General features: G+C 40.0%; 1 protein-coding gene across 1 annotated transcript in view; it reads right to left on the bottom strand.

The window, feature by feature from the left end:
* Positions 1–25,277, bottom strand: part of SYCP2L (synaptonemal complex protein 2 like) — a 50,600-nt gene that overhangs the window by 4,858 nt on the left and 20,465 nt on the right. Inside the window, exons 19-31 of the mRNA XM_030549436.1 lie at positions 25,173–25,251; positions 23,589–23,646; positions 22,733–22,797; positions 20,312–20,363; positions 17,691–17,746; positions 12,267–12,412; positions 10,999–11,048; positions 9,531–9,627; positions 8,194–8,288; positions 7,977–8,046; positions 4,256–4,387; positions 2,860–2,981; positions 1,641–1,663 (exon numbers count right to left, since the gene is read on the bottom strand). Coding sequence (XP_030405296.1) covers positions 1,641–1,663; positions 2,860–2,981; positions 4,256–4,387; positions 7,977–8,046; positions 8,194–8,288; positions 9,531–9,627; positions 10,999–11,048; positions 12,267–12,412; positions 17,691–17,746; positions 20,312–20,363; positions 22,733–22,797; positions 23,589–23,646; positions 25,173–25,251 — 1,045 coding nt within the window. The remainder of the gene's footprint in view (positions 1–1,640; positions 1,664–2,859; positions 2,982–4,255; positions 4,388–7,976; positions 8,047–8,193; positions 8,289–9,530; positions 9,628–10,998; positions 11,049–12,266; positions 12,413–17,690; positions 17,747–20,311; positions 20,364–22,732; positions 22,798–23,588; positions 23,647–25,172; positions 25,252–25,277) is intronic.

Here is a 25,277-nt window from a genome sequence, read left to right as displayed (position 1 = left end):
CTGTTGTCCATTCTCTTGGCTCTAGTACCTTTTGCACTGACTCCATGCTCCTTCCCCTCGCAGGGAAAGTGGATCATGCACAACATTGCCTACACGTACAGCTCCATGAGTTCGGGAGGGATTCATTATACATGAACAGCCCCATTCACCACAGACGAATGAACTTCACAGGAGTTTTGCTCCCAGTGGATTTTTTTTAAACAAGTCAGCTACTGTCATTTTGTTTTGTAACTCTAAGAAGTGCAATACTTTACTGCCAAGTTCTATTACAAAAGGCATTCATTTTTAAGGATTACTAGAAAACTCATACAAAGTTTAAGCTGTTTTTGGCAAGTAGAAAATTAGTTACCTGCATTGATGTATCTGATTTAATAAAGCTGACACACTTTTTTCAGATGTCTTCAAAGCATTCTTTGCACAAATCTCCATTCTTTTGTACCTAGACTAGACCATAATATATCCATCTTAACATACAATATCAAAACAAAACACTAAGTCTAAAACTTGTCCATACATACATTTGTACTGGTGCCACCCCTTATATGGCAAACTTATTTTGGTTTAGGTTAAACCTGCTTCTAATCAACATAAGCTAAATTGAAATAAGACCCAAACAAAAAAAAAAAAAAAAAAAAAAAGTGTCTACACCAAGGTTCACACTGGTTTCACTAAATCAATTCACTTTTACTCCTTTACTTATGTCATAAACAGATAGTTAAGGGTTAATGTCTCTTTTACCTGTAAAGGGTTAACAAACAGGGACCCAAACACCTGACCAGAGGACCAATCAGGAAAACAAGATACTTTCAAATCTAGGTGGAGGGAAGCCTTTGTTTGTGGGTTTTGTTTTTGTGTGTTCTCTCTGGGTCCTGGACGGGACTAGAGGTGCAACCAGGTTTCTGCCAATCTCCCTGCTACAGTCTCTTATCTATTCAGAATAGTGAGTAAGTAAAAAGGCGGTTATAGTCTTTTAACTTGTTTTTCTTTATTTGCAGATGTGTACTTGCTGGAAGTAGCTTAAATTATTTCTCTACTGGAGAAAGCTTCTTTCTATTGTCTATAAGCTATAAAAACCCTGTATATTTACCATCTTGATTACAGAGCCAATTTTTATGTTTTTCCTTCTTTAATAAAGTTTTCCTCTTTTTTTTTAAATCTAATTGATTTTTTTTTTGGTTTTTCTTTTGTAAGACTCCAGGGAAAGGAGTCTGCACTCACCAGGGAACTGGTGGGAGAAAGGAAAGGGAGGAAGGAAGAAAAACCTGCTCTCTGCATTTATCTCTGTATCTCTGTCCGGGGAAGAAGGGAGGGGGAAGGTAACATTCCTCTCAGGGTGGTGATTCAAGGAGTTGAATCACAGTGGTCTCCTAGTGTACCCAGGGCGGGAAAGAGCTGGGAGGAAGAAAGGAGGGGGAAGGGAAATGGTTTATTCCCCTTTGTTGTGAGACTCAAGGAATCTGGGTCTTGGGGGTCCCCAGGGAAGGGTTTGGGGGACCAGAGGGTATCAGGCCCTGGAATTCCTGATTGGTGGCAGCACTACAGAATCTAAGCTGGTAATTAAGCTTAGAGGACTTTAGGCTAGTACCCATATCCTGGACGCTAAGGTCCAGAGTTGGGAATTATATTAGGACAACTTATACCTTTGGAACTCTGTAGACAAAACCTTAAATTACACAGAGTATGCTACAAGTGAACATCTAACCCATAAAGAGATCAGTTTACTACCTGAGAAGTTACTAAGGGCCTTATCCTCAAGTCCTTACTCACACTCTGAAATGGGACAGAAGGGCTGCAAGATCAGACTGTTAGTTAGCACCATCTCAAATCAACAATAATATGAATTTTTCCAAGTGTGTGTTAGGGTCATAACTAAGTTCCATGGTAAATGGAACTGCCTCTATGTAATATAAATCCAAAGAGACATGTTTAAGTCCTTATGAGTTTGTCTACACAGCATCTTGGAGCAAGCCTTCCAGCCTAGGTTAACAGGCTTAAGCCTGCAGGGTTTGTGGCATGCTCTAAAAATAGCAGTATAGACAGAGTTTTGAAGTTGTGACTCAGGGTCTGAAGCCCACACCCCTCCTTCTTACACCGTAGCCTGAGTAACATCTTCAAAGTGCTGTCTACCCAGCTTTTTTTAAGAGCACTAGTGGGAGGCCCGCTAGCCCAGATCTGTTGACCCAGACTGGGAGGTCTGTTCCCACAAACACCAAAATGCTGTGTAGCTATATCTACAGGTCTACATAAGCTCTAACTGCCAAGTCAGACTATATAGTTTTCTGTCTCATTACAGAAAAGATGCTTAGTTTATGGACATTACTGGTCACTGTTCTGTCTGTACAGTAGCCAATAATTTCCATTAAATTAAAGAATCCACCCAAAACAATACAATTTCTATCTCCATCCACCATATATGTACACGTATACACTCTAAATATATATGTGGCCCCAATCCAGGTATGCCACTATTATGTTGGGATAGGATTAAAAATTGTTGTTCCTTTCCTTCATTCCATCAAATTATTTGGAACATCTAAATACAACTAAATTGACATCACAGAATAAAGTTTCACTTAAAAGGACTCTCCGTTCCAATTAAAACCATCATCTCGCAACTGATCCATTACCTCCCCTCGGACATTTCTGAGAATAGCTGGACCTTGCAGTATACCTAGATGTGGCAGGATGAGTTCTTGAATAAAGTACTCTCCAAATAACTCCCTTCCCCCAGATGTATTAATTTAGGGACAGTAAAGTCAAGCATCTCAGCTAATCAGCTGTTTGGTTGCTTTGTTTAGGTATACGCATACCACACACTGGATACACACTAGGAAAATCATGCATGTTGTAGAGAGTTACCCAGAAAGTTTTCGTTAGTTGGCTGGTAAAGCTTTCAAAGGCAGCAATGACACCAGAATCACTGACGTCCTCATGCAGTATCTTGGAGACGAAGATGTCATCTGATTCATCCGATTCCCCACCTGCAAGAGAGAGGAAGGTACAACTCCATGCAAAAATGTTTCTAAAGTACTCGAGCAGACCTGATCCTAGTCATTATCTGTTGCACTACAGCACATTTCTTCACTTCAATGAGATGCAAGTGACAACTTAGGTTGGGGTGAGACGGCGTTTCACGATCACTCTTCTAAAGTTCTTGGAAACTGGAGCAGAACAATCTCAAAAATGAGGAAGTCTGAGAAGGAATTGTCAATCTATTACAAACGAATGCATTGTAGAACAGATATTTGGACACCAACCAAGTATTAGTATGTAAATATGGGGTATCAGACCAAAAAACATTGGGCCTTCTAATATCTTACTGCTGAGCAGGTTTGTTTCCAGACAAAACACTTTACTAGGAATGGAAATTATGTACAGAAGTGAGGCAACAAAATGCCCTGCTACTCTCTGGCTGAAATCTGTGACAGCTCCATCCTGGGCTCCTTTGCTTCCATTCCCCAGAGGGAAGTGTGTCCCAGAAAAACCAAAGACTGTACACCAGACGTCCCCAATGTGATGCCTGCAGGCACCGTCCTGGCCGGCAGTCGAGCCTTTGCAACGGCGATGCCTCTGGATGACACCGCTTGCCACCAACAAGCGACGTCATCAAGAAGTGTCACCGCCGAAATGCTGCCGAAATTCGGTGGCATTTCGGCAGATGCTCGACCACCGCCACCGTCCTTCATCTGGTGCCCGCCAGACAAAAAGGTTGGGGACCACTGCTGTACACTCTTCATAAAGTGTGTGGTCTCTGTACTTTCAGGCCTTGATACTACTGCTTTGCCTCTTGTGTAGTCCCTTATAGTCACTTTGCGTTGATGTAACCCACTACCATTCTGATTTGTAGTGATTTCCATGTACTTTCCACAAAGGTTGCTAGTAACTATAGAAGGGGCAAGACAGTGGGCTTGACTTTCCATTAAGTTGAAATCTGGGAGCAGGTACACTTGAAACTGCTGACATTTCTGGGAATTTATATGTCAATTCCATGCAGCTTCCCCACCAGAACTTGCAAACAGGACCAGTTCTCCTCTCATTTACACCTTTAACTCCATTTATTTCCATGGAGTTAACAGTTATTTACACTCTTGCAAGTTCACAAGCTGATCCACTTATCTGCCCCATTAGAATGGCTCATTTTAAGAGGAGTTCATTATAGTTCTCTTTAGGCTTGGACACAAACTACAATTTCAGTCAATAAGGCCAAGTTACAAAGATTTTAAAATGAGCATTTCAAACACTGGCTTGGGGTTACCTGTTTGAATCTCCTTTTTCTTCTCTATTGAATCAAAAAGTTTTCTTGGCTCAGGTGAAATGCCAGGAGATGGCTGACCCATTTCCCATCCTGAAAGTTTAGGCTTTTTAACGACCCCACCAGGTGACAGATCTAAAAAACAATAATATCAGTACAGTAGAGATCTAGAACTTAGTTCTACTGAGTATTTAGCATGACCGAACAGTGACCCACCACTCTTGCAATAGCTAACACTGCTTGCTGGTTTAAAGAGTCTCAGTGAGCAATCCGAATTTATCTGAGACACTGGTTGTGTATTTCTGCAGAACAGTTTGGAGTCTCCTTATTCCTCTGCACAGGTTACCTGCATCGTCAGACCCTGCACAGCCTCTGCAGAACTGCTGCTTCTCTCATGCAAACGTGGCTGGAGGAGTGAGTGGACAAGGGCAGCGAGTGCACATAGCCTCATTGCCACCTCTTCCAGTTTGCCAGCAAGAGCAGCTGAGCTGCTGGAGAAAGGGAAAATAAGGATTGCAAGTAAAACTTCAAACTTCACATACCAGTTTAATGCTATCAGGGCTTAGGCTCATCTAAGGAAATGGAAGCCATATTTTAAGGAGAACATTTATAAAAACAGTCCTCATTGTCAGCTTTAATGATGTGTGATTGATGACATGTGCATGGTGCAACATGTGCTTGTTGAAGTTTATGCAGGGCAAGGAGAACAGAAGAGAAATAGGAACTTTGAATTATTCCTAAACTTGGTAAGGCAGTGCAAGGCAGGAGCAGCTGGGGCCCCTGAGCAGCGGCATATTATTGCCTAGGCCAACAAGGCCTAGGCCAGCAAATTTGAAGGGGGGCAAATATGAGCACCCACGGAGAAGCTCACCTGCTCCATCTCACCTCCTCTGTGAGCGTGCTGCCATGTCCTGTTTCTCTCCCCTCCCTCCCAGCGCCTGTGCTGCGAAACAACTGTTTCGTGGGGAAGGGAGGGAGGGGGAACACTGCATGCTGGGGGAAGAGGTGGGGCTGGGGAGGGGATTTGAGGAAGGGATCCAAGAGGGGCAGGGAGGAGGTGGAGTTGGGGTGGGACTTTGGGGAAGGGGTTGGAATGGGGGCGGGGAAGGGGTTGGAATGGGGGCGGGGAAGGGGTGGAGTCAGGGCAGGGCCAGGGGCAGGTGGGGCGACAATTATTTCAGGGCCTAGGGGCAGCAAAATCATTAATCTGCCACTGCCCCTTGAGTAGCTCATAAGCTCTACAAGGCAGTGGTATCTTGGGGTGCTCGCACCCTCCCAGAGCTCATGAAGTAAATAATCAATTACACCCCTAAGTATATCTCCAAACAAAAAAGCACTCACGATATCACAATGCATATTCTCCATAAATAACCTTAACTTTGCCACCAGATAGCCTCCCAACCATGTAATAAGATTACATTTACACTGTAGACTAGAGCTACCACAATTGCTGACTTAAAGCCACCATTAACTGCAAATGATAATAAATGCAGACACGCTGACTCCTGTGGAAGTAGAGAAAGAACTAACAGGGATTTGAAGGGGATTTCAATGCAAACAGTCCCCTCTGTGAGCAATTGTCAGGCTAAGCTGTAATCCTAATAACGCAAGATTTGTAGAAGCGAGGAGTGTGTGAGGGGAGTGGGAAAGAACTGTGAGAGAAGTTGTTGCAACCTTGAGTTAGGTAAGTATGGAATGTAGACTATAGCTTAAATTGGTGAGAAAAACAAGATATCAAGATGGCCTACGTATAAACAAAATGCAACTGTATAGTAATTAAGAAAAAAGTGCTAACCTGATCTGGTGTATGGGTACTCAGAGGTTACATCTACACTCGGTGCAGGGGAAGTGATTCCCAGCTTATATAGACACACCCACTCTAGCCTTGCTTGAGTTAAGGCACTAAGAACAGTAGTTTAGCTGCACTAGCACAGGGAGTGGTGGCATGGACTAGCCTCCCTGAATACATATCCATGAGTTAGGGGCAGATTTGTACTCAAGGCAGCTAGCCCATGACATTGCTGCTGCCCACGCTTCTCTGGCTGGCATCTCATCTTGAGCAAAGCTAGTGCAGGTACGCCTACGTGGGCTGGGAACCACACCCTCTGCTCCAAGTGTGGACGTAGCCTGAGGTTCACTTCCTACAAACACTGGGTGGATATGCAGCCTGTATCCGGAAGATGAGGTCTCAGACTCACAACAGGTTTTTGGTGTTTTGTTTTTTTTTAAAACCAACAGTTCCTTGGTATACCATATATACATAGTAAGATAGTAGCAACCTTACAGTGAACCACATGTTTTGTCTGGTAATTGGATCAGTGTTGAGAATGTTTGCATGAATACCACACCCCAAAACCCTATTGTTGTTTAGCTCTCATACAACTAGTTTTCTTCCAACAAGGAAGGATGTGCTGCAGCTCCACTTGAATAGCAGATTAGAAGAAGATTATGTGAAATCATTCTCACTGAAAACACGTACTTACACGTCACTGGCAATTTATTTACTTAGAGCAGATGATAGTAGTTTGTACTGATGCTTTTTAAGTATGGGAATTAAATATTCACAAACAACTTGCAAACACAAGCAATACCCCACTGTTAAATTGTATGCAAAATAGGATACAAGAGAGGGGAAAGATATAAAAAGAGAAGTGATTAAAGGAATTTCTCTTTCACTAAAGCCAGAAAAAATTGTTTGAGTTTGCTTCAATTAAGATTTACAGCATTGTCAATGAGCCATTATGATAGAGCACCTTTAATGCAATAAAAGTCATTAGCACCTTAATGAAGAACTGAATGGCCAGGCAAGATATGGGTCATGCACCACTATCAGCAGGACATTCCATTTTGACACCTCAGGCCAGAGAACCTGAACCCTTATGCTTCTCTAACAAGATGCTAACCCTCCCCACACTCTTGGCTTTGCTAACCCTCCCCACACTCTTCTAGTTGCCAGATAGTTATGCAAAGGCCACGCAGAAAGTGCTAGGGAAAGAAGATCCTCTGAAGGTCTTCTGCTTCCTACAGAAGCAGTGCCATATTGCTAATTACAAAGATAAAGCACAGCCTCAAGATAAATACAACTACACATACGCCCTGCTACAAATGAATTGTGCTCACTCAAAAAAAGACATCAGATAGTAATCAAGCAAAACAAGAAAAGAATTGGATTTCTACATGCTGGTGTCCAACAAGACAGCAGCTAAAACGTTTCAATATTGTGAGGCTTCACACTCTGCTTGCCTTTAATAGAAATACTGGGCAGTGAAACCAAAAAGATTATTATTGGAAAGGGGTAAATAGAAGGATAACCTTGAGCACAAAGTTTACCCTCCACTCTTATACCTGGGGAATAGAAACTGACTATTTCTAAATGAAATACTGATTTAATTACATCATAGTTCCAAATCTGTAATAAGGTTCACATTTCTCCACCCTCATGCCATTCTTAGGGTCTTCACTGTGTGTGTCTCTGCTCAAGGTAGTCACATTACTGGCTAACTGAAGCCAAAAATAAATATGAGAGCGCTAGACAGGAGCAAAGTTATATAAGAGCTACAGCACGGAATTAACAGTCTCACAATTTGCACAAGAAAATGAAGTCTATTCAGACCCTTGACATATAGGGGGAGATTTTCAGAGACAAAGGGCAGTTAGGTGCCCCACTCCATGCAGTTATGCTTTTGAAAAGCTTTCGTGTTTAGTTAGACGGTGTCTACTATACCTGAACCTTTTCGTTTAAATTTGGAGACTTTATCTTTTCCTGGTAACTTACTGGATACCTCCACATATTTCTAGACAGAGAGGGAAAGAGAAAGATGCATTGCATTAGCTCTGTATATGGGGGAGAAAAGACCACCTCATTTCCAAACAAAACTTATTGTTCTCTAACTATTCGTTTTAAAATAGAATAGGGTAAAATAAAGTATTCTATACCTCACCTTCTTCTCTCCAGCATCAGAATACTCATGGGAAGATGCACTTAATGGTAGTGTCAGATCGTCTGCTTCCAAATCATCTGAAAGAAGTGCTTTAACTGCATAAGTGAAGTATTATTGGACAGGTAATACAGGCAATCGATTTTGGAGAATCAATCTCTCTGTGCATTGAATAGTGGGTAACAAACACCACACCACCACCTTCTTCTACGATCAGCACATGAAAGAGTGCTATTGTATTTTAAGCTGCAGTTGAACAGCATTCTTTCCCTTCACAGGACTGCTGCAGTGGCAATACACACATCTAAAGCAATACATACATCACTATCTATTCCAGCCAGTATGCTCCTGGAGGGGACAAAGTAAGGAATTGAAAAATGAAAATACTTCAGATTACTATATATAAAATTCTGTACTACCATGCAAGCTACAAGCATAGACACAACCAGCAGGATAATTTTTTATGATGCCAGGACATGAAAGGAACAAGATGGCATTTTATTACAGTAGCTTTTTCAGATATGTAGACACTACACTGTAAAAACTGTTGGACAGATTTTTTTCCCGTCCCAAACTGTAAGGTTTAGCATACCATAATATACATCATACTGGCTCCAAATATCCCATGATATTTGGACACAACAGCATTATCTATGTAGATCCATAACTGCTATAGTTATTTGCATACAGTAGAAGCACTGAAAGCAGTATGTAAATGTATGATAGATACATTAATATACTTACATTGAAATTACATTGTAAACTGTTATAGATCAGTGTTGGGAATTTTTATGTCATAAGAGATACCAGTCTTATGGACTGGAAAAGTCTTCAGCAAAGATTTGTTTCAAGTTTAAAACAATACAAATCATTAATCAGTTTAACTGCCTCTTAAAATTTGTAAAAAAAGAGTCCTATTCAGAAAATAAAATTCCAAATTTTCATGGATTTGGGAACTGAATATGAGGTGAACATCAGTGGCTCAAGTGCCAGAAATCCTAAATCTGGATTTCTTCCCCTTCCTCTCCCCTCCATCTATTGGGATTGGACATTCAAGCCTGGATGACAAACCAGTCTACCACAAAGCATAAGCATAAGCAGCCCTCCTAATGTAGTGATGAGCTGAGCTGACTTGAACCTGTGTATCAGGGAACAAAATATCGCTCAGTGCCCCCCTCCCAAAACAGTTTACTTAAAACACTGCTGAAGTCTCACCACTGCAATAAGAGGCACAAGTAGGCAGGAATTTATGGGAAACGGGTATAAAATAAATATAAAATATATGTGGCCTCTTTCTATTAGACTTTATGGGAATGGGAGGAAAAACATACATAACATACCAGGGAGTTCCACTGCAGAGAAATCAAGCCTCATTGCACTGGATTTAATTTCCTTCTTCAGCACTTCCCTGTGCATTGTTGGTCTTGAAACACCAACCTAAAATATATGTATCTTAAGTACCTATTTTATTCAAGAAGTAAAAAAAAACATTAGGAGCCTATACATGTCAATAGCCTAGTTACTACTAGAGGAAGATTTCCTGAAACACTCAAGCGGTTTAGGAACATAAGCTCCATTGATTTGCAAGGGACTCATGCTCTTAAATCTGAGGCAATTCTAAAATTCCCCCTTTAGCAAGCACAGTTACAGCTCAAGTCATTCTTCATATGAAACACCACAAAATGTTTTAACTGAGAGCAGAAGGAGAGAAAATTTAAGAAGCCTGATATAAGCTTTCTGATAGTTACTGTTTATCATGCTTTTGCAAACATCTTCAAATTCATACAGTATCTCCTATGCTCACAAGACATGGCAATACTAACATTTGGAACACTGGAAAAGTTTGGCATCACTACTGTCCATTGTTTGAAGTGTAGTTCTGAATCAAATGGAAACATTGATTTGGAGTGAGAGTTATCCAGGGAGCATGTGGGAGTGTGGGAAAATGAGCCCCAAAAATGGCCAGAGGGAATCAGGACTACCACTGAAGGAAGCAGGACAGGAGGCTCAGACAAAAAACAGAGGCGGGAAGGGAGAGGAGAAACTGTGTCAGGATAGAGGAGCACAGGCCAGACATGAGGTTCCAAATATTCAAATAAGCTGCTGTGGCTCTTGGATGCTTATCTGAAACTGAAGTACCGTTGGGTTTCCAAAGCTGATGTTGGATTATGCATGCTAATTCCTGCCCCCCTCTCAAGAAGGACAGGTAAATAAAATCTAAGTGAGGCTTATTTGGGGTAGAAATTCTACAATTTTACATGTTCCATATGCCCCTAGGCCTTAAATCTCCAACTAAAATACATTTTACCCCTAATCTCTAGCAGATTCATTTCTAAAAGGTAGAGGAGAATGTAGGTAAGATCCTTTAGTGAACACTGCTTTGAAGGGTGTAGTACAGACTAAGGTGCACTCCAGGGCTGTCACTGCACTGTAGCAGCGTCCCCATGGCTAGTTACTGTGAAGCAAGCTGGTGCACTATAGATTCACACTCTGGCTTGCTGCACAGTCACTTACCCTTTAGACAAGCCCTGAGGTGCAACACACCTGCAGCTAACAGCTCAGTACATCTTGATGGTAGCAGACTACAGGAGTTGGTCTATTACTATATAGATATGACTAATTATGAACTGTATGTTCCATCAAAAAATAAAAATAAATAAATAAATAAATTTAGGTTGTATTTGAAAACCCAGGTGTAACTCTTGATATTTACCTAGCTACATGCTACATATTCATCCCTTAATATGCTTCACATAAGTAATGCATTAGCATCAGTAGCAGCATAATCTAAATACCATAGCATCTTACTTTCTTTGTGTGGTAGTCACTGCCACTACTTGCAGATGATAATGGCAACACTAAGAAAAAAAGAAGGTTTTAACCAATTATTGGAGACATTGCACACTTTTGCTCCTCATCAGTCAATTTACAGTTTTCTGCAACATGGTTATGTCTCATTCAGTTTTATTTGGATTTTCATAGCACATACAAGGCCCAACTTAAAGATATTTCCACACTAAAATGTTAAAAAAAACACTCATTTGCTTACAGAGCTGCCCATTAGCACAAATGCAAATAATATTAAGACCACTTCATCCTCGAACATCTGGGCAAAGAGGTGGACCTTGCAGCTTGTCTGAAAGGGCAACAAATCCAAAGCCTGATGAACAAGTATGGAGAAATGGGAAGAGGTCTTAAAAGTTGAGGGATCCACACTGGGGACATTCTGCTGCCACTTCCTTTTATTTTCATTTATTTTTGTTTTTTAAACACTCACACACGCTAAAGGGCTCCATCATGAGTAGTTGTGCAGCTCATCTCCTCATGCCAATGGTGAGGAGGTTCCAACCCATTCAGAAGATTATAGGTTAAACTCAAGGGTATCAGAAACTACTGCTGATTATGGAGCACTGGAGCTGTGTACTCCTTAGAAAAGATATACAGTATATGATGTGAGAGTGAAAAGACATCAAAATTTAGAATGTCCATATATATATATATATATATATTTATATTTATTTTGCAGACGTACCCAGAACAGAAGATGAGCACTCATGAGTCTGAAAAAGTAAAAGAGTTGGCAGCCTCTTTCTGCCACAAGTTCGGTTTCTGCTGGGTCTGAGGATGCAGCCCATGTAGCTCACATTTCAGGAATCTTAGAGACAAAAAGTCATGCAAAACTGTAGCAGGGACCCCAACCTCAAGGAAAGCTCATAACATTCTTGCCGGGCAGAGATCAAAAGAAGCACTTTGAACATTGCTACTACCTGAGCATCTATGAACACCCCAAGATTTCATTTTATACCCAAATTATAGACACGTGTTGCTAAGAGCTGATGCACTCCCTCAAGGCAGGGGCAGGCAGACAAAAATCTTGGCAAAATCTTCCCTAACCTATTAGAATCCCAGCATGATTTTAGTCTTGTGCAAGCTGGACAGTTTTCATCCAAGTTCTCAATCTCCCAAACACTGCTTAACCCAAACCCAGACTTGGACATTTTCATCATTCATTTTAAACCTTTGTTACACAGTAGGTTACATCAGCTATGTTGTGCCACACACGACATAGCCCTTACCTTTTAATTTACTCCTGACCCTTGGCCTTCTTCGGGTATAATCTAGGGTTTTTGGTAGTGATTTTTTCTGAGAATCAAGGATCCAGCTCTTTTCACTGTGACTATTGCTTGCAGTGTCCCAATTACTTTCAGAGAAAAGATGTTTCCTATAATCAGACTAAATATACCAATATGTCAGTTCTAACTCCCAAAAACAAATGGCGGGGCAAATCTTTTTACCAGCAGATTAGCAATGGCCCACAACACCACCCTGTGTGGTGGGAGGGTCCCAAACCTCTGGCTCCAGCCCAACCCCGGAAGGCTACTCTGCAATGGAACAGTCCCGCAGCCCAAGTTCCGTGAGCACAAGTCAGATGGCATGGGCCCATTGTGAGGGTCTAGTGGCTGTGCTGACATACCCGAAGTGTCTAAAGCTGTCGGTCCAGCACCTCTTATTGGTATTAAGATCACATACACATCTGGGGTGCAGGGGCAGCCGCTACCAAATCATCATTTCAAGACACAGCAATAAAGTCACCAATGGATGCAGGTTTTTCTTTGCTGTCTAAACATACCCTCAGCTGCTCTGAATTACAAAACTGTAGCAGCATGCAACATAAGGACTGTCTACACAAACCATTAGCCTGTGGCAAACAGAGTATAAATCTACCCCAGGCCTGCCTACCATGGCCCATCAGCATGCACCCAGTTGATGGATGTGATCAGTTCATTAGAATGCTTTGAGCTAGTCTGCTTTGAAAACAGGACTAGCTCTAATGTTTTAACAAACTTAACACATGTCAGCAGGGTGCACATGGACAGACTATAGTAAGCTAGTGTGGAGTAGATTTATACCACAGTTTGCCATAGTCTAACTGTTCATGTAGACAAGCTCCTCAGCCCAACAATAAAGCCCAGTTCCCTGCTCACCCACCTCACTCATTTAAAGCTCCATTAGACACAGAGCCCAGGCAGTGACTAACTTTCATAAACGGATAGATTCCAAGGCAGGAAAGGATTACAGTGATTCTTAGTCTGAGTTCCTATATAATACAGGCCATAGAATGGCACCACAATAATGCCTTGAGCAGCTCTCTCAGAACAACATCCAATCTTGATTTTAAAATGATCAGTGATGGAGACTCCACTACAACCCTGGGTAAATTCTACCAATGGTCAATTACTCTTAACATTAAAAAAAATTACACCTATTTTCAGTCTGAATTTGTCTAGTTTCAATTTCCAGCCACTGGATCATGTTAGAACTTTCTGTAGTTGATTGAAGAGCCCATGATTAAATATTTGTTTCCCACATTCCCATGTAATCTAATCGCTAACTTTCTCTTTGTTAAGCCACATGAGCTCCTTCAGTCTATCACTATAAAGGCATGATTTCTAACCCTTTAATCATTCTCATGGCTCTTCTCTGAACCCTCTCCAATTTATTGACATCCTTCTTCAATTGTTGACACCACAACTGAACACAGTTATTCCAGTAGCAGCTGCACCAATGTCAAATACAAAGGTAAAATAACATAACATCTTTACTCCTACTCAAGATTCCCCCTATTTTTGCATCCAAATGATTGCACTACCCTTTTGGCCATAGCACTGCACTAGGTAGGTGCTCATGTTCAGCTGATTATCCATCACAATCCCCAAATCTTTTTCAGAGTTAATGCTTCCCAAGAAAGCAGTGTAAGTATCCTGTTAGTATGGCCTACTTTCTTTGTTCTAAATGTATACGTTTAGATTTAGCTATACTAAAAATACATTGTTTGCTTGCACTCAACTTACCAAGCAACCCAGGTTACTCTGTATCAGTGACCTGTCCTCTTCGTTATTTACCACTACCCCAGTTTTTGGGTCATCTGAAAACTTTATCAGTAATAAATTTTGTTTTCTCCGAGGTCATTGATTTATAGAGTAGGGTCAAAAATTAATCCTCTGTGGGATCCTGCTAGAAACATAGCTACCCAATGATGAGTTCCCCTTTACAGTTACATTTTGAAACCTATCAGCTAGCTTTTAATGCATTTAATATGATCCACGTTAATTTCATACTCTTGATTTAAAAAAAAAAAAAAATCAAGTCTATTATATCAACACTATTACTTTTGTCCACCAAAATTTGTCATCCCAAAAGAAGATATCAAGTTAGTTTGAGAAGTTCTATTTTCCATAAACCTAAGGGGTTGGCATTAATTGCTCTCCTTTAAGAGAGTCTTATATTAGGCACCCCATTATTTTGCCTGGCATCAATGCCTGACTGACAAGCCTATAATTCCTCAGGTCATCTCATTTACCCTGTTGAAATATTGGCATAATAGTTTTTTTCCAGTCCTCTGGAATTGTCCCAGTGTTCCAAGACTTAAATCATCATTAATGGTCCAGTGAGTTCCTCAGCCAGCTCTTTTAAAATTCCTGGATGCAAGTTAGCTAGACCTACTGATTTAAAAAGTGGAATAGATAATGTGTTGTTACCATATGATTAAATCATCTGTTTTCCCCCCCAAATACAGAACAGAAATATTTATTGAACACTTTTGCCTTTACTGCATTATTAGAAATAGTTCTACCATTTCCTTCTAGTGACAGATAAATACTATTTCCTGGATTCTGTTTTGTTCCAAATAAATTTTTTTAAAAATCCTTCTTACTGCCCTTAACTCTGCTGGCCATAGATATCTCTTTGTGTCCTTCTGCTTCCCCTTATCCTTTTTCTACAATTTCTAGCTTCTGATTTAGACTCATTACTATGAACTGTCCCTCCAACCCCATTCTGCACCCACCTCCACTAGCTTCCATCTCTTCCTTTCAAAACTGGGTCAGTTTTTAAACCAGTATGGGCTTCTTTCTTGATTATGACTTTTTGGCACCTAGTAAAATGATTTTAAACAATTCCCAATTATGACTCTCAGTTTTTCAGATTAAATTTTTCCTCCCTGTTTTCATAATTGTTTCCAGCTTTGTAAAATTAGTGTTTTTAAAGCACCAAGTATATATCTGGGCTATATGGCATTTCATTCTGCTTGCACATTATAAATGTGATTTAGTTAATGTCACTTGTACCTAATCTAATGTTTAGTTCTGTCATCCTCTTGTCTCTTAAGACAAGGTCTAATATTCCAATACTTTGTAAGATTAGGAAATTGTCATCTATAATGTTCAGAAATTCCATGGATGTTTTAGTCCTGGCAGCATGAGCCCTCCAACATGTGTCACTCAAATTGAAATCATGCAGCTTCTTTCCTTCTACACCTTATAGATAGGGTGTAAGGAGCTGGCCAGTATGTTCCCTTGGGTGATTTGGTGGTCTGTAGCAGACACCAACTAATACCCTATCCTGCACTTTATCTATTAGCACCTTAATCCATAAGCATTTAAGATCATTTTCTTCTAAGTGATCAGTGACTCAAACTGGTAAAGCCATTTTTGATGGGGAATGGTACTCCGCTTCCCTTTTGCCCATGTGATCCTTCCTAAATAGATGATTTTAATTTGACAATCAATGACTATAATGTGAACCATCCCATCAGGTTTCAGTAATACCAACTAGATCAAATATTCTCTCATAAATGAGCAATTGCAATTCTTCTTGTTTGTTACCCAGGCTCCTAGCATTGATGTACAGGCAAATGAATAATTTCTTTTCTTTATGTTGTTTAGTTCCTTGATTAATTTTGTTCTCAACATCTTGATTTTTTTGCCGAGTGGTCCCATCTTTCTTCTTTTTACACTCCCATTTTACTATTAGCTTAACCCCCTCCTGACTACTCAAGCCAGGCTGTCTGGGCATCAGCCATCCAACTTCAGATCCAGAGTGCTGAGCACAAAAGAATGCATCTAAATTTTCAGTTCAGTGGTGGTCACAACTCCACAGAGAGTGCACCAGAGGTGCTAGCCTCCACAATAGGTTCTCTAAAGGTATGGAAGTTTGGTTAGGTAGGAGAAAGTAATCATGCATCTGAATAAGTCTGGGGGAGGTTCACTATCACCAATTCTAATCTCTCAATTTCCCCAAGTTAATTTAAATAGGCCATGCTTTCAGTTTATTTACATGCAGAAACAGGCCACATATTAATATTTACACAATGCTCTACACAATCTACCATAATGAAATATATATTACCTACCGGCCTTCTCTCTAGTTTGCTTGATTCTCGTTTCATGTTTCCATTTTCATGGCTTCTGTTGAGTAATCCACAATTATGCCTGTTAGAACTAGTCAATGAAGCTTGCGACAGATCATGATGGATTGGGAAAGATATGACCATTCTGCAAGCAGGAGCATTGCCAACTCCAGGCATTCAAAAATCATGAGTCAAACAGAAATAATAAGATTTTTTAAAAATATTTCAGTGTGGAGTTTATTTGCCTTTTGGTTTTTGAGTCTTGAGGATGCATTCATTTCACATGTTCAACTATTTCCCTGCAACACTCAGGACCAGAAGCTTTTAATTTTTTTTTCTTTTTTCAAAAATAGAAGCCAAGATTCTCAGGCCAATTTCTTGATTCCAGAAGCTTTTGCTTTAAGATAGATACCAACTACTGTGAACCTCAGGATAAAGATGAGAGTTGGCAACACTGCGGGAACAGCTTGCATTAGCAAGGGGTCTGAGGGGCAAAGGGAGATAAAGGTGATATGTTTGCGCTTAGAAAAGGGGGAATATGGAAAATCTTTTAGAACACTCTACTGGCTGATCCTTTTGTGGGCCGTAGATTTCAAAGTATCTTGCCTCTTTCCCATCAGAAGAGAGATATTTGGTCAGTGATTAAAAAAAAAACACCACACAAGACGAGTAGCAGAGAACTCCCCCAACCCCTTCAAAAGAGGCAGTCATAACAGCAGCCATCATTCAGAGGCAAAAATGAAGGCCAGATCCCACTTTCCATAGTCACAGATAGTCATTGGCCAATGTTTAAAAGGACATCTAAATCAGATACCTAAGTGGCCTGATTTTTCCAGAAATGCTGAGCACCCTACAGCTCTCTAACTTCACGAGAATGCTGAGAGTGGTGTAAGTAGCACTTCTCTTGGGCAGGGGGAGAGATCAGGCCATTTAGTTGCGTGCCTAATGTTAGGTGCCCAAGTTGAATATCCTGGGCACTGAATAGAATAGGATCTCTTTTGTGAGACAAGCAAACAGGATTTGAATGGTTATTCTCTTCTCCCAGAGTCTTTTTGTATCAGATACAATACCAACAACTAAAATATTTCTAATGAAAAATATATTGCATCTTCCTTTTTGTTCTAACCTTATAAAAGCAACATGGGGTAGCCATGTTAATCTGTATCCGCAAAAACAATGAGGAGTCCAATGGCACCTTAAATACTAACAGATTTATTTGGGCATAAGCGAACACAGCATCTTCTTAAAGAAGGCACTGTGTTCTTTACCAATGCAAGATGTTACTATGAAAAAAATGTTTATGATGCTGTACCTCTGGTTTTGTAAAGAAACCTTCTGGCCAAGAATTTTTTGTTTTGCTTCAGTAACCTAAAATAGAAGCCACATATTTTAAATTTCAATATTCCTTACAATAATCTGTTAAATGAATATATGTCAGGTCTTGGGAGGGGGATAAAGTGGGAATTGACTAAAAATATTCCAGAATAAAATTGCTTTTAAAATAGAAGGAATCAGTTAAGTGAAACAATATATAGTGAAATGGGGTTCCTCAAAATAGCATTTTCTCTTTTTCCTTGCTTTATTACTAAAAGAATTCTGAATCACAGAATATATTACTGAAATGGCATTCAAATCAAGATATCCCTGATAACTGCTAAGGATAAAAAACAAAATGCTAGACATGGCAAATGCTGGATAAAGATATTTAGACCGAGATAAACAATAAGTGTAACATACTGTAGAATGTATGAGAGCAGTGCTTTATGCTGACACCTAGTGGTAGTACTGAAAAATGTAAGATGCCAAATACTTGACTGAGATTCAGATTTTTCTTTTCAGCTAGAATTTAAGGGACATTAAACTAGGAAGAGGTAATAATGGAGTTGATAGCAAGCGTAGGGGCAGTAATGGAATCTGGCTGAGAGCAGTTAAACTGCAGTTGGTTACAATAACCTTGTTTCTTTGCAACATCTGTTTAAATATTTCACTAAGGGCTGACTAACATAGAAGTGCAATGAGTTCCTACGAGAACAGTTGAGTTTTGACACTTCGCTTTACATCAAAACACTCTCAAGGTACATCTACATTAGCAAACGTCTTAACTATATTTCACCCGTGATGCAGCTGCACCCTTTCTACCACCAGCAACAGAAGCTTTAGGGGCAACTGTACTCACCACAAAACAAACAAGAATTCTCCTGGCATAATGGCACTTACTAGATTGGTCTTACCTTATGTAGGTTAGTTAATAAATATCTTTCTCACACACACCCCTCTCTCGACCCCTCCTTGTTCCATTCTCTTTATCCAGCCAAACACAGTTCTCAACCAACACTTTGACTTCTCATCAGAGATGTTCCCCCCCCCAATTCCACCTACATTCCCCCATCTGAATGGCTCCCAGTCCTAGTCTTCCTGCCCAGCCTGTATCAGTCTCCTCTCTACTTCCAGTCCGTGTCCTTTCCAGGCCAGCCTCCAGCCCAGCCTCCAGCCCCTCCTACCCTTGCCAGCCTCCTTTCTAAACTACCGCACCAAGTCCAGCTCTCATGCCTTCTGCATTTGAATCCGGCAACTTTCTTCTCCATCCTGCCTGGACATCAAAAGGGTACAAGAGCAAGAAAGAACCTCCTGCTTTCAGTTCTGGTGCCCAGGTCTGGATCTGGCTTGCAGCAGACCAGAGCTGCAATTGCAGAGAAAATCCTCCAGATCCTCTGGCTGGAACATGCTCAGGATGTTGTGCTTCTCTAGCAAGTCCCAAGTACAAATTGTGACTTTTCCAAGGCTTAGAACTTTTTTCATGGGGATGTTGAGAGGCACATCCATGACAAAGGCTATTGGCCTCACCAGCTCCCAATACACACACCAAATTTCAAGTCCATGCTCCCAAACATGGAGTGTTAGAACTTCTCATACAAAAAGGTTACTGGAATTTTAATGCATGCTAATACTTTTCCCCTAGCTTTGTTCTCAGAAGTGACAACCATTTTGGCTGAACTTTTCCAAACCATTTCAGCCTGAGGCAGAGATCTGTCATGAAAAATTTCAGCCCAAATCATTAAAGTTGGAAAAGCTATAAGCATCTGAGAACAGAATATGAAAACGAGAAGTGTCCGGCACCCATATCAGCCCTGCCTATACCACCACTATTTTTGTATGCTACCAAATAGTAATGAGAATTACAGTAACAAAAATCAGAGGTTTCATGTGTGAAATCTATCCTGAAGGAAGTTAGCAGAAGTACTTCTTAACTTCTTGTAAAGACATGCACCATTCAGGCAACTTTTTGGCTTTCATTAAAGTTCTTGACAAGTTTCAGGCTTAAGTCAGACACCTATTTTATAATGAAGAGTATCTTCTCCATTATTGACTTCGTTGCGGTTTCTCAGCCTGTGAGATATGACCACCTTCCATTTCTCTATGGCAAGACTGGGATCCCAAAACATTCTGTTGCAACATGGAGTCATGATAAGAAAGAGGCTGAGAACCACTGACTTTAGTTCATCCTCTCCATCCAGGCAAGAAAAAAAAATTGACTATTTAAACACAGCAAGATATTCTCAATCTCATTTAAATCAAGTTAATGTATGTTGGTAAGGAAAACAAATTTAATGGTCTGGACTCAAATGGCTGCACCATATGATGTCCACTACAACCTGCACCAAAATATAATTACTCCTTTAAAGAGAAACACAAGCTTTTGGGTCCAATCCTGTGAAATGAGACATGAGTCTCACATCTCCAGTTTTCATCCATGTCTATCATTGCTTGTTCCTAGCTTATAGGATCAATTTCAACCTTCTCAGAAAAGCTTTTCACTTCATCTGCAGTTAAGAGACACAGCCTATTGAAACTTATTACCATTGACTGGTTGCTGAATATAAAGCAAATGTGATTTAGTTTTGGTTCCTACACCAATATTTTCTCAAACTTTACCTTCTCATAATTCAGAGAGTCAGAGGAATTTTCAAAGTCATAAGAATTCATCCTGCAAAGCAACACGTACTTAATATGTCAAATGTTTCTGGCATACAATTATGAAAGAACACTCAACTTGCATAACTTCACTAAAAATAGAGTGCTGAAAAAAACTGCAGCCATTTACAATATCTATCGTTAATATGATACACAGAGTTCATGTATCTAAAACTTAACAAGATGCATTAACAACAGTCAGAGCAAGCATTTATTCTTGTTTTAAGTCTTGGTTTCTTATCTCTTTCTCCTCCCTACTCTATTTTGGGGGGGGGGGGGAGTTCTCATGCCTTGTTTCCTTAGAAAGTAAGTTCAGGACAATTGTGCGTCTTTTAAGCCAACTTAGCACATTACTTAAAATTTATATAAATTATCTTTCTATTATTATTGCTGGCTTTTGGTGAACAGAGAAAGGCAAGAAAAAAACATCACTAGTGTATGCAGATAGGATTTTGAAAAGAACTCAAGAGGCTTTAAAAAAGAGGCCTTTTCCCTAACCACATCTAAAAAAGTCACCTCTTACTGGTTGCTCTCTAGTCACATCTCTATATTGCATCTGGAAGTAGGCTTCATATTTCCTAACATTAGTAAAAGTGTGTGTGTAAAGTCGTCAGTGTTTATTAGATTCAGCACCATTTAAAAATTAGCTGTCAAAATAGCTGTGTATTCTACCCTTCTGTTTAACAGCGGAAGACTGGTGCATGCACAGAACTAGGTCCTTTCTCTCAGTCTGTGGATTCCCAACAGGAAAGATGGAAGCCACTTTGCTTTTAGAACTACATTGAAGCAATCCTGCAGTGGCAAAGTGATGGAGAGCTAGACAACCTAGAATTTCATCTTCTCCATTTCTAATGTCTGTGAAGTCAACCCCTTTCTCAAACCCAGGAGGCACCTGCTGTGATAAATTCAAATATTCACTAAGATTTCTATGTTTTAAACCAAAGATTTTCTATGTCAATTATTCAGTTTCCATCCACAACCAATTCAAAATTTCAGCTAAAAGTTCTGTTTCTTTGACATCTCATTTTTGAACACTCGGGGATTGAAACTGCCACATTTTTAGCTAACTGCAATGAAAATCTCAATATCACCCTAATTTTAAGAACAATAATTCTTATTTGTTCTGATAACACTAAGAATCTGACAGAACATTAGATATTCAAAACTTAAAATGTTATACATATGAAGCATAGACACATCATCTAAGGGTACAAAAAGAACACCCAGATACTGTGGAGAACTTTGTGAGGGAAGTTGCGGTTACTACAAGCAGCAGAGAATTGGTTCCATAGTTTAAATGGTATAATTGTGTTTGAATCAACACCCAGTCATATGGATGGATGAGATTTAGCGATGTTGCTTCCTCCCTGTTTTTCTGCCTGCAGATTCAAGACGACAATGCCCGAGTTTATAGTGGTATGGCTCTCAGAGATGTAGACACTAAAAAGATTATATTCAGATTTTAGAGAAGACAGATGCATTTGAAAGAAGCAACTAAATTATTTCATTTTCTGTTGCCTTCATGCGTGAGTGATCGTCTAAACCCACTAAATGGAGCCAGTCAGCTAAACCCCATTTCCTCTCAGCCTTTTGGAAGAATTTCTCCAGAGTTTCACTTTTAACTAGTCTAGAAAATGGTAGTCAGCATCTTTTGCTACAGCAGACCATGAAGTACTCCATGTATGCCTTTGGAATCCAAACGACTGGATTTTAATTCAGTGGCTCACAGAGTGGTGTTGGGTTGTTGCATGACAAAGGGTGCAGTTCAGGAGCATGGTGTTAAAGCATGGCACTCTGGCTATCCTCTGCTTCCTGGGTCCCTAAAGGGGCTACTCAAAAGCTAGGCAGACCCCTTCAAAACCTAAGAATACATCAGTCTAGTGCTTCCAAGTTTAAAAGTTATATTATATATATATAAAAATAAAAACCCATACACTGCATGCAAAAAAATTATTGATGGAACTTGTCTAATCTGTTCTGAAATTGTTATTTGACATCATATAGTAACATTTGCAAATTAGGTTACTGGCAGCCATACTAAAGTAAATTTACAGAGGCCACCAGTCTTCCTCTTTCAGGGCATAAATATAATCAGTGCAAGTCAAAAAGAAATTTCCTCTGTGGTATATCAGTTAGCTCTTTTATGGTATTGGCAGTATAGGAATGGATCCTCCTTTGGTAACCTCAACAAGACTGATTAATTGCTGTACTGGAAAATATCACTAGAGGGCATGGCTGCTCTAGTCAGTTTACACTATCTTCTGAGAGCAGCCGAGAAGCATTTTTTCCTTAATCCAGTTTTAACAATGAACATGACTAGTAGGAACATTTAAGCTACAGTGCACTGAGGTTTAATACACGTTCAAGATTCATATACTGTACTTTGCTTCTATTATTTCTTTGCCCAAGCTTGTTCTTCTATTCTTCTTCTCCCCCCATTCAACGACCTAAAAGAAAGGAGGTTATAGGATTTAAAACTACGGCACACAGAGTAAAGCTATTTACTCAGTATGTTGAAACTGAAAATAGGACACATTCATCCATATCAGTTCATAGAATCACTCCAAAACTAATTAATAACATAATCCACCATAATACCATGTTCTATAATACTTTATACCCAGAAGTTAGGGAAGGGGTGGACCAGTGAGGAAACAACCAGAACAGGGGTAGAGAAGATAGAATACTTAAAATCTTTAATTCATTCACAGGATAGGCACAGTCATGAAAGTTTGACCTTGCCTGCCCAGAAAAGACAAAAGTAAAAGTTTGTTTCATAGTACTTGGGCACCCGAGGCCAGGGACCAGTTATAGTAGGTTGAATTTTCACAGGTGCTGACCACTGACCTTAAATCAAATATCACTTTTATTTAGGTGTCCAGGTATTCGAATCCTTTTGAAGAGACATCAGACTACTTCTGATGAGGTACCTTATTTTAGGCATTTATGTTTGAAGATTCTAGCTAAGATTTCTAGGTTCTTTATTATTAATTTCTCCCCCACATTACAAGGGTGAAAGAACAGACCAAGAGACAATAATGGTAACACTCAGGAGCCCCAGTCACGGGCCTGGTTACCATTGGGCTAAGAACTGTACAAACACAGAACAAGACTGTTCTGTCTCAATATGTAATCAATAGTTGCAGTGTTCTAATTTAATTGTTCTACTGTGAAGAAAAAAAGCACTTGAAGAAAAATTTTTTGCATGGAAATTGTGCCCCAATACAGACATATCTACCTCTGGGGAATGTTCTTCTATAACCTGTATATCTGGCTGTTCTTCTACGGGTGACTCACTATAAACAACAGAAGGAAAGGGTGAGAAAACAATTCTAAAGTACCATCAATTTAAAGCCAGTTAAAACAAGTGATGTGAAGGTAATGCCATAGCCCAGTTAACTTCAATGCAATAAAGATTGGGGGAAAGAGGAGAGAGAATTGTTCAGTTCCAACAACACAATCTAGTAATAAGGGAAATACTATTCTGTACCACTATTAAGAAAGAGGAGATAACTAGGCTTTAAGGTTGGAGACAGTTAGTGGGACTACTACATGGCAAAGATAAAACTGTGTTAATATAGCTACTTGACAACCAAACAACCCAGAGCACATTAGAAAAGTTAACCCTGTAATACAAAGTATTTGACCAATTTTTTGGATTGGTTAAATGAAAAACAGCAATTAAGGTCACAGCAAACCACTAAGAACAGGAATAACATTCAGAAGTTCTGATTATAAACTTTTCTTCTATGATCAATAGGCAGCTTCTCCCCACCCCAACCCTTTTTCCTATTAATGTAGTGTAACCCCTTTAGAGTCCAGACCCACTAGGGACTCACTCCTGGACTATAGCAGCAATGACTACAGAGGCTCAGGATTCCGTTGCCCAAATTGCTTAAGATCCAGGGTAGAGAGAGAACTGGCTAGCAACACTACCAGAACCAACCAGAACTCCGAGACAAAGTGTTTGGTTTTACTTTTGGTTTTACTTTTGGTTTTTTGGCTGTGTTTGTTGTGCAGCAGGGAGAAAAACATCACAGTCAGGGAGGACCCTTCTATTCTCCACATTCCTTACCAAGAGAAAAGCCTTTTGAGATTCCTGGCTCAGTGTCATCTCAGCAGAGGCCAGAAACTTAGAAGGCTGAGGAGAATCATGGTCAGGCTACCAAGAACCAACCTAACAGCAGTGGAATCCAGACTACAGAGCCACAAGAATGATCTTACCATCCTTGGTGTGGATGCTTTGTTTATTTTGCTATTTTATTTTAAGATGGCCACTGAGTTCTGCACTGCACCACCCATCACAGACTGAGCCTAAATTCACTATTTGCCTAGCCATGTTCTGGCAGGGAGCATAGTGTTGTTTCTTCTGGCTGTAAATGTTGGGAGAGGTAGAGTTATGTATAATTGTTTGTGCTTATCTTAATCCTCTTTGCCACTGTCCCTTATTCTGAGTGCCCCATACCTAATAAAGCTCCAGTTACTGTTTTGTTACTCTGGGAATTGCGATTGCTCTTTTATTTGTGTGAAATACTGACACTCCTCTGTATGAGATTGTGTATGAAATACTGTGTTCTTTGAGCTAGGAGGGGTTTCCTTGAGTGGAGGCACCAGGCACCTTATAGGTAAATCCAGGACCCATAACTATGAAGAAAAAAGAAGGCGGCTGCAGCCATGCCTTAGGGCTAGGTTTACAGCAGTAAACACCAGTTTTGACGTAGTAACAACTAAGTTCTGGATGGCTTGTTAAACAGAAACATACAGAAGTTCCCTAGGAAATTTTAATCTTTTGGACAAGATCTTGTATCTCCAAAGTGCTTACCTGGTTTTATCATTCAGTTGAGGTGACGGAGTTTTAGACTTTTTTGCTGAAAGAGTTTGGGAAACTGCAGCTTCACACTCTGAAAATTTTAAGAGGTAAAACAGT

Source organism: Gopherus evgoodei, chromosome 2 (assembly GCF_007399415.2).
Source record: "Gopherus evgoodei ecotype Sinaloan lineage chromosome 2, rGopEvg1_v1.p, whole genome shotgun sequence".
Classification (NCBI taxonomy): domain Eukaryota; kingdom Metazoa; phylum Chordata; order Testudines; family Testudinidae; genus Gopherus; species Gopherus evgoodei.
Note: the sequence above shows the minus strand (reverse complement) of the source record. Positions and strands in the feature narration are given on the sequence as shown.